General features: G+C 33.3%; 2 protein-coding genes across 2 annotated transcripts; both read left to right on the forward strand.

Annotated features, from left to right (window-relative positions):
• The first annotated feature begins 5,178 nt into the window (after nucleotides 1-5,178).
• On the forward strand, nucleotides 5,179-6,216 carry LOC108200968 (metalloendoproteinase 1). The gene has a single exon (XM_017369252.2). It carries the CDS (start codon nucleotides 5,179-5,181, stop codon nucleotides 6,214-6,216), a length of 1,038 nt encoding a protein of 345 aa, XP_017224741.1.
• Nucleotides 6,217-9,077: 2,861 nt separating this feature from the next.
• Nucleotides 9,078-10,401, forward strand: LOC108202245 (metalloendoproteinase 2-MMP). Its single transcript, XM_017370637.2, has one exon. The coding sequence runs from the start codon at nucleotides 9,106-9,108 to the stop codon at nucleotides 10,042-10,044; it is 939 nt and encodes a 312-aa protein (XP_017226126.1). The 5' UTR covers nucleotides 9,078-9,105; the 3' UTR covers nucleotides 10,045-10,401.
• Nucleotides 10,402-10,827: the final 426 nt, after the last annotated feature.

Raw genomic sequence — 10,827 nt, forward strand, 5'->3', positions numbered from 1 at the left:
ATACTCTCGGAGCGATTCGTTCTTACCTTGATGCAAATTCATTAGAAAGGCAGAGCTCTTAGCATGTGTTTTGCTTCCAACAAATTGCCCTATGAAAGCCCTGCTCAAGTCAGCAAAACAAGAGATAGAATTAGGGGGTAGGCGACTATACCAATGTTGGGCCATTCCACTCAAGGTTTGGGGAAAAGCGCGGCACTTGATTGCTTCAGTGACGGGCTGGAGTAACAGAGCGTTCATGAAGGTTCGAACATGATTAGCGGGATCACCCGTGCCATCGTAAGCTTTAATGGTTGGGAGCTTGAATTTTCGGGAAATCCTTGCACCCATGATTTCTTGCGTAAAAGGGGGAACCGGGTTATCAGGATCGCCTGCTGGTAACAAGTGAATTTGATTCATCACGGTTTGACGAGGGTTTTCATCCCTAGATTCTGGGGGTTGCATCCTTGCCTGGTCTCTTTTTAACCGTGCGATTTCCTCTTCATAGGCCCGGATCCTTTCCTCATAAGTTATTGGCCCCCGGGGCTCATTAGTTTCTTGCCTATGGCGGCGTCGACGGTGTCGATCAGCATCTCTCCTCCTTCGAGGGGGTGTATCATGCTCCTGCTCCGATTCGGAAGAGTCGTAGTCAGTTACATGCACATAGTCATCTCTTGTGCCTCCACGGGTGGTTGTAGTGACCGTTGAGTAATGTGTGCCGGCGTCGGTGACGGTTGCAATTACTCGAGTCAGAGCGGGCAGCGAGCCAAAAGTCAGGGGAGTAGTAGTTTGAGCAATGGTCGTACCAAGCGGGAGGGAGGTAGTTACAGGGGTTGATTCAGTCGAGACCCCGGTGGTGGTTCGACTGCGTGGAACATGGATTTCTAAACGTGGTCCGGTTGGGTTCGTCATGGTTGTTGTTGGTTTCCCACAGACGGCGCCAAATGTTATAGAACTAAAAACGGGGGTGAGCGATTCGTGCTTCGGACTGGTCTCGGTGCGAGATGCCTACGTATCTTCTGTGTGAAGAAGAATCAAGTCCAAAACGTAGTTCTAGTTATGAGGGGTAGAGCCTTGATATAGGCGCTTCAGAGTCAGAAGTCGGATGGAAGTATGATTCCATGTATCAGACTTTCTATCGAAGTAGGTTTCGAAGCAAGAGATAGGATAGAGCTCTTATCCTCTTGTTGTTGATGTTTATCCGAACTTCTGAATATTTATCTGCTAGAATCAGATGTATTATAGAATTTGGACTTGTAACTGGACCTCTGACTGGGCCTCTATTAATTAATTACGAAATTAATTAATATTTAAGAGCCTCAGGCCCTATTTAACTGGGCTTTAGTGTTCTTGGGCTTTCAATATCTAATAATAATTAAATATTACTTCTGACCCATATCAATGTCTATGACAAAAATATTTATAATTTTTTGTTATGAATTTTTTTAAAATGTGTTTGTCATTATTTATGTTTAAGATTAACTAACTATAAGATACGATATCTACTTTAAATCAAATATGCTTAACATATATTCAAAATTGACAAAAATAATAAAATTCTTGATTTAAGTAGCAAAACAGAAATATCACAATTTGTGCTACATGGGAGAACTCAAATAAAGATATTAAATTTTCAATATTATTTAACTCATGCTAATGTCAAATAAAGATTTAAATAATGTTGAAATTTGAAAATCTTTATAGTAGTTCTTCCGTATGGTAAAAATTGTTGACATTTCTGTTTTGGTACTTAAATCAAGAATTTTATTATTTTTGTTAATTACGAATATATGTTAAATATATTATTATTCAAAGTGGATATAATGTCATATACTTAGTTAATTTTAAACATAAATAATGACAAACCACATTTTAAAAAATTATAAAAAAAAATTGTCACGAACATTATTTAGGATACGCACCCAAAAAAAAATTAGCGTGCATAATTCTTTTTGAAAAATGTTTAACATAAAAAGTACTCTAACATTATTTGATATGAAATTTTAAAATTATTTTTAAATACAAGTACAATTCATTTTACACTAGATTTTTTAATTTTTAAATTTAAGTGACTTCTTACTTATTAATTTAACGTAAACTAAGTAATATAAAATGATTCGAATTTTATAAATTTTTATAACAAAATAAATAAATAAAAATAAGTTTTAGGAAAAAATTGATGACAAACAAAATGAGAGAGTAGATAGTGAATGGATATTAAAAAATAATATGAGTGAGATTAAAAACTCACAATAAAATGTAGTAAGAAAAAGAGAAATTAATAATTAGATAAATTTTGGAAAGCAGGAAAAAGAGGTTCATTAATAAGGAACAAAGAAATAAAAATGAAATATAAGAGGAGAGATTAGTTTAGTTCATAAATAAGGAACAAAAAAATAAAAATGAAATATAAGAGGAGAGATTGGTTCAGTGGCATACAAATTTTACACATCAGTCAGACCTTTGATGAGGAGACTAGGTTAGTGGCCTTGGTTGCTAGTACAAAGTAGCAAAGAGGAGTGTCCCTAGACTAACAAGCATTAGGTGCAATTTCTTCAACGGTTTTACTTATATTGCTTAAACCGCAAAGAAATACAGTTTCTAGTTTTGGTTTCTGGAAACTGCAAAGTTATGTTTTCTTCAAGACAATTCGTAGCATGGTCTGAATTACATTGCATCAAAATTCAAAACCTATCTAAGGACCTTACGTTTTTCGATTTGTGAAGATATTTATGGATTGAAGAATAGAATATACGAGTACATGACCACGCGTGGTAATATTGTTGCTAGTACACAAAGTAGCAAGACGAGTGTCCCTAGACTAACAAGCATTAGGTGCAATTTCTTCAACGGTTTTACTTATACACAAGTGAGGGTATCTATACAACGGGAACTGGGGAAGTAGTGAAATCCGTACGAGGATCGCTCTAGGGCTAATTAATGGTGTCGGAAGGATCCAAGGGAGAGTACAACATTTCTGTGAAAGGGCAAATAGGGTTTCTAGCTTTACATAATTCTAACCGTTGACTGTTGACAAAATCATATCTTGTGACATATATACACGGCGGGTGAGTCCCTCAGCACCGTGTCAAAATATGGAAGGCCCGTGTTTTTTTTTGTTTTTTTTATAATGCAGGCTTATATGTTTTACAAATTAGTATCTGTTCTAATAATTCTCGGAAAGACCCGTGTTATTTAAGCACATAATATTTGTACACATACGTTTTTATTTTTTATTATATATTGATAATAATCCTTAATTGTAATATTTCTTTTTCTTAATTGTCATTAATATTATCATTATATGTAAACTGATATCATATATTTATGTTAGTATCTTATTTTAAATTTATTAAATTATGTAACACAAAAAATAACTAAGCTACTCACATGATTGACAGGTTTTATTCGATATTTTTTTATTTCAACTCCATGCTAATTTAAAATAGAACAGCATTCGTTTCAATAAACGAGCCCGTATATAAATTTAGCACATGACCTTTATTTATTTTAAATTCAATACTAATTTAAAATAAAACAGTCTTTTTTCAATAAATGAGCCCAAATATATAAATTTAGCACATCCCTTCTTTTTTTATTGGCATGCATATATAGGCAACGGATGGAGTTCAATTCTTTCATGTTTTAGAGCATCTTCAAAGAAGATTTGTAAAATTGTTAGCTGTAATCATTAGCTATGTAAAATTTTTACTAACAGTGAAGATATGTGCTCCAAAGGGTTATGTATAATTCTGATTAGGTAAAATTATACATTATATTGATTCAACAAATATAGCTCATCAAAAATGATTTTCTATATTTTTTTTTCTAAAAAGTGAATGGTTGGAGTGTTTTAAATTTTACATATTTTTTAAATATGCCAACTAGATGACACATAGATGCCAAGTGGATGATATAGCTAACACGTTTACGCCCACCGAGATGCTCTTATAAAGATTTTGCATAATTATTGGACGTATATCTGTGTCATAGTATTAAAAATAAAAACAATATATATATAATACAAAATATTAAATATAAAATAAAATAAGTGACATCTGACATACATTATTTTTAGTTTGTAAATTAATTGAGTAAAGAGTGAGTGATTAATGTGCGCACATACATTATGTGTTAAATGATCCTTAAAATGTCAGATCACATCCATATGATAACATGAAGAAATAGTCCACGCATAACAGTTTTAAGCCTGATTACAATACCCTAAACTCTAAAGTCAGTTCTCAGTGACATGAAGGACCCGAATTTTTTATCATAGATAATTTTTAAAAAAAAGCTCAAGAGAAATTTTTCAAGAAAGAATATAAGAGATCTTTAAAGATAATTTTCACAAATTTCTTCTAAAAACTTCCTCCTTAGAAATAGAATGGCTAGGTGAGAAACTATTATTTATTACAAAAGAGTCATAACTACACTAAATAAGTTCTTAATAAAATATATTTATTTCTCTTATTTGATCTTCACTTCTCTCCTCTTTTTGTCATGAGTTAAGAACTAGCGGAAAGAACAGGCTAAGTATGCTATTAAAAACTTAGATTACGTAATTTTGTTTTAAAAATCTTTTCTTAACATTTGTTTCAGTTTTCTTAAAAAAACACTAAATAAATATATAAACTGTCAAGAAAAATATAAAAATTAACATATTTAGTGCAAAACAATCTTTATTAAATGTTATTAAATGATTTTGTTACAAGTATAGGGTGAATATAACGCTGATTGGGTGGCTCGTCATTTTTTATATGAAATATTATGGGGTCGTTTTTGGCATAACTTAAAATAAGGGATTATTATTTAAAAATGAGATGTAAATTATAAGCAAAAAGTATCTTTTATTTTTTGTATTTGGATAAAAAAATTTATGTTTACAACTTATTTAGTATAAAAATTATTAATATAATAATAAATTATTAAAAATTATTTTTTTGAGTGGTCCTCTACATTATTGTAAACTCAAATTTCAAAAATAAAAATGAGTTACTAAAAAAATTATAATTTTCAACTTCTCGTTCTAACTCATACTTATAAGTAGTAATCTGAATAAGCTAACTTTCAAGTACAGAAGAAACTCAGCCAAACAGCCCCGTAACATTCCTTATTCAATCCTTATATATAGATATTCTTGGTAGCTAGCTTGTTATATCTTCTCAAGCAAATTAGGGCACAGCATTTTCAGGTGATATCATGTATCTCTCTCTCTTCTTGCTCCTTCTGCTTGTTCCATCCAATGCTGAAAACCCTACACATAAAAAGCCACTTCTTGTTCCATCCAACAAAAACCTTGAAATTAAAAAGCCTCTTATAGTTTCATCCAACTCAGAAAACCCAGAGTCACTTCATGTTACGTCCAATTCAGAAAACCTTGCAACTACAAAGCCCCAGCCTTTCAGTTTTCTAAATCATCTTAAAGGATGCAAAAAAGGGGGAAATTTAACAGGCATCCGTGAGCTGAAAAAATATCTGAACAAATTTGGATACCTCAACTATAAATCTACAAATGGATCACATGATAATGACCATTTTGATGAGATGCTTGATGCTGCTGTGAAGACCTACCAGGCCAACTATAATCTCAAGATTACCGGAATACTTGATTCTGAAACAATATCGAAGATGGCCATGCCACGGTGTGGATTCCCCGATATCATCAATGGGACTAATAGCATGACAAAGAAAATTCAGGGGCATCAACATCACGGTTCTACGAAACTCCATATAGTCGCTCATTACAGTTACTTAGGGGGCAGCTACAAATGGCCAGCTGGCAAGACTCGTCTTTATTACTGGTTCGAAACGCACATAACCTCCTCAAGTATCAAACAGGCTGTAGCGAGAGCATTCAACAGATGGGCTGCGGCCACACAATATTTCACTTTCCAAGAAACTTTGAATTTCCAAAGCTCTGATCTGACAATTACTTTCTATAGAGGTGACCATGGGGATGGTTCTCCATTTGATGGTCCAGGAGGAATTCTCGCTCATGCATTTTACCCAACCGATGGAAGATTACACTTTGATGCAGATGAGCGGTTCTCCATAGGGGCTATCCCTAATTATATTGATCTGGAGAGTGTTGCTGTGCATGAAATTGGGCACCTTCTTGGACTTAGTCATAGCACCGTCCAAAATGCAATTATGTATCCAAGTATTCCTTATGGAGTGGTCAAAACTAATCTTCAACCTGATGATATTCAAGGAATCAAAGCGCTCTATAACATCTAGACGTGCTTTGTGCAGGCTTACAACATCTTGATGTTTGCATGTGTCATATATATATATTATCTATCTATGTTGAAGAGGGTGCAACATGAGACATTAGTGTTTTGTTGCCCTTTTCCAGGTGTGTTTTGTTTTGGGGCAAGGCCGGGAGGGTTTGTATTGTAGAAAAAAATTGAGAGGTTGGGATGATGGACGATGGATGTGCATGTTACTCTTGTATGTTTCTATTATTAAAATAAAATAACCTCTCTCTTTTAATTTTAATTTTATATTATATTATTATTAATACTAATTATATTCTATATATATTTTATGATTATTAAGAATTAATTAAGTTGAAAGTTTTAAAAAGCCCATCACAAAGAAGCTTACATAGGAACTAAAAGGTTTAGAAAATTGTGATTATTAAGAAGTCAAATAAAAATGTCTAAACTCATATAATTTTAATAAACAGACAACAATAGTATTTTAATATTTTATAATACAAATGTCCTTTAAATGAACAAGTATGTTTGTATTTTTATTTGAAAAGAAAAATAATCAAAATGCAATTTCAAGTTGTGTTTTAAAATGCCGAAACACACACTTTCATCATCTGTTTACGTATTTGAAGAGAAGGTAATTAACTTGAAACTGTGTTTTTTCTCTTCAAAACGCAATGTTACATTTTTGGTCTATCAGTTTTAATTTAACCAAAACACAACTTGAAATTATATTTTGACGTGATCACATACATTTAGGACATTATGTATTAATATATTTTGACGTGATCACATACATTTAGGACATTATGTATTAAAATAGTTACACAAATCCTGTTTTCTCTTTTCGGAAACAAGGCAAACTTTACTTAAGACTAAAGATAGGGGAATCATGGGCTCCGTGTTCCATAACTTTTGCAGAAGATGAAGATATCAATCACAAGGTTTAATTACATTAGCTTCACAGGGAAATAGGGTTGGATTGTGGGGAAACCCGCAATTCTATTGCATACTTCTGACGGCGGAGACAGCTGGGAGCGAATTCCACTGAGTGCTAAATTACCTGGGAATAGTTAAGACCATCGGCATCAGCCTTGCCTATTATCTAACACTGAATGTAATGTCTGTGCCCCTTTGTTTTCGTATAATTGTATTCTGCTTTGGATATGGAGCTCAGCTTTTGTAGTTCTAATGTTTGAGAATAGTGTTATGCTTTAATCTTAGTTGTCATATGAGGCACAATGGTCCTCATAAATAATCATATCTCCTCCACATGCTTTAATCTTAGCTGAGTTTTAATGTCATTTTTCGCAAACTTTAAATTTGAACCAGGAAGATGATCTCGGTTGTTAACAGTTAAGAAGTCTAAGCCCCTATTTCCTTATGAATCTTGCATGGTTGTCAAACTATTTTTAGAACAATGGTAGAAGTATTAAGCTGTATGATCTATTCCACCTGAAATATAATGCTGTCGACCTTCAAGGTGAAAGCGAATTGTAATTAGCTACTAGAATATTTAAGGAACATTATTCTAAAGAATTTGTGGTGCTATTGTTTTTGGATTTTGTGATGATTTTGGAGTGCTCTGTTATCCACTTCCTACCTGAATCACACAAGTAGGACTGTGATCTTATATGTTGGACAACTTAATAGCGGCCTCTTTATGAGAAAATTTAAGGCCTAATAAGAAAACTGTCAAATAATTGATATTTTTTATCATTCCAATTTCTTGGTTTATCTGATCACCATTTCATGGCACCAGACTGGAACAAAAACTCAGTATCTACGTAGAAGTTCCCATACGTCAAGACAACTTGGAAAATGTTTTCTCATCGCTGTCATGTGTAGTCTGCTTAAACATCAAAATGCCGCCAGGTTCGAGTGAGGTTTCATAATAAATTGATTATTGTTCAGATACATTATAAAGATAGCAGTGTCATTATGTAGTGTTTTACATATATTTAGGTTGCAAACGTACTGGAGTGGTTTTTGTAAACAGGCAAAGGTACTTTTAAACATAGGACAATCTAAAAATTATGTTCTGCAATGATGTGAATGACAAATGATATTAATCAATGCAATCCATCGGTGTCTTGACGGATTCTTTACATATCCAATTTTCTTTTGTATATCTTGCTTAAATTCTTTATATTTCAAAATTTGTAAAAGTCAGGAAATTTCTACAATACTTCTTTCATCCCGATAGTAGAGCTCGCTGACTTTGTGCACGCAATTTAAAATCCGTTGATCTTAGCTACAAAATATATTTTTAAAATTTTATTTTTGCTAAATCTTTAATCAAAACAATGAGTTCTAAATATTATTCGAAATTATTAAAATGAGAAGAACAAATCATGAAATAATTATCTGATGTATAAATTCTTATTTGTAAGTGGTATCTTGTAAAGTAGATGAGTTTTATTTATGTTTTTTTACATAAATAGAAAGAAAAGGACAGCAAATTTAAGAAAGAAACGAACAGAAAAAATATCTCCAACAATATTATTTAAAATTGGTTTGTGATATCCACGGTGACTAAAGAAATCTATACTATACCTCTTTCTGGAGATATAAGTGATTAATTTGATATTTAACCCGAAAATTCAACTCGGTTCCCGACCGTCAGCCTCCACTGTAGCCACTGCGGTATGCTTAAATTTCAGCTCTCCAAGTCACTGTAACACTGTCATCACTCTACATTATATATTGCAAACGGATCGGTTCTGTTTGAACAAGTAAAAGTCTCCGTTTTGTGTACCAACAGAAGATGACATGCATTTGCCTACGGAATTGTACCAACATTTACCTCTAATTTTTTAATTTATATCTACTTAATATTAATAGTTTCTTAACCCAAATATATAGACATTGTTACTAGCTAGCTTGATACCTTGTATTTTCTCAGGCAGATATGGCACAACATTTTCATCTCATATCATGCATCTCTACCCTCTTCCTTCTCCTCCTTGTTCCATCCAACTCTGAAAACCTCAAGGCCAAAAAACCGCGGCCTTTCGGGTTTCTGAACCATCTGCAGGGATGCAAGAAAGGGGAAAATCTAGCAGGTCTACGCGAGCTAAAACAATATTTAAGCAAATTCGGATACCTAAACTACAATTTTTCAAAAGGCCCCAAAAACGACGATTTTGATGAGGTTCTTGAGGCCGCTATGAAGAAGTACCAGGCCAACTACAATCTCAAGATCACAGGAACTCTTGATCCAGAAACATTATCAAAGATGGTGATGCCACGCTGTGGAGTGCCTGATATCATCAATGGGACAACTAGGATGAAAAACACGAAAGCCAATCATCGACATCGAAACCACAGGCCTAAAAAGCTCCACACAGTCTCTCATTACAGTTTCATCCCAGGGTACCCTAGATGGCCAGCTGGGAAGACTCATCTCACCTACTGGTTTGATCTGACCACTACTCATCCTACTGCTATACCGCCTTTTGTCAGAGCATTCGACAAATGGACCACGTTGACACAATATTTCAGTTTCGAAGAGACCTCAGATTACGAGGCCTCTGATATAAAGATTGGTTTTGAGCGTGGTGCGCATGGGGATGGATCTTCTTTTGATGGTCAGGGAGGTGTTATTGCTCATGCTTTTGCGCCGACAGATGGGAGGTTTCATTGTGATGCCGATGAGTTGTGGTCTATAGGGGCTATTGAGGGTTATATGGATTTGGAGAGTGTGGCTTTGCATGAAATAGGGCACCTTCTTGGACTTGGTCATAGCTCGGTGGAAGATGCGATTATGTATCCGAGTATTCCTTCGGGGGTGGTGAAAGATTTGCATGCTGATGATATTGGAGGAATCAAAGCGCTCTATAATATCTAGAAGCGGAAGTGAGGTGGATTATTCAAGAATCGAAGTCGATGTGACGTGGATCATTAAAGAATGGAATGAAATTTGTGTTCATGTGGATTTTAATTTGGAAGTTGGATGTGAAATGTGGTGTGTGCATGGTTCATCATATGATTGCTTATGTTGTATTTATATGTCTTGAGTGGGTGTAATATAAAAGCTTAAAATGTGTTGTTGCCCTTTTTTAGGTGCGCTTGGATTAGGTGTTACGCAAGGAGAGATTTAGGGGAGGAGAGGATGGGGAAGATTAGTGATGGACTTTACGAGTGCAAAGTTGCTTTGAAAATGCGTATATGCATTAGAAATATATCATAATAATTTTTACATTGACGATTAAATTGTCATATTTTAATGAATATTCAATTTAATATATACTGATTTATGGCTATAGACGGATTTAAATATTTTTTACTTTAATATTTATTACAAATATAATTCTTTTTATTTGATTGCATTATCATGTTTGTAATATACGTATTTAAACTATTTTTGTTCTAATATAAAACTTTTGATGTATTAATATTTGATTCTATCTTAAATTTTGATTATTTTTTTCCTACAAAAATGTTTCCTTAAATACTTCTTATGATATTAATTTATTTGAGAGTAATATATCTTATTTTAGTAAAAATATTATATTAAAGTTGTTTAATGATTTCTAATAAGACGAAAAAATATTTACGAAGAAATATTGTTTTAGTAATATATTTTATTTTAGTAAATTAATATATAATTAATATCAATTACTAGATTTAG

Source organism: Daucus carota, chromosome 9 (assembly GCF_001625215.2).
Source record: "Daucus carota subsp. sativus chromosome 9, DH1 v3.0, whole genome shotgun sequence".
NCBI lineage: Eukaryota > Viridiplantae > Streptophyta > Magnoliopsida > Apiales > Apiaceae > Daucus > Daucus carota.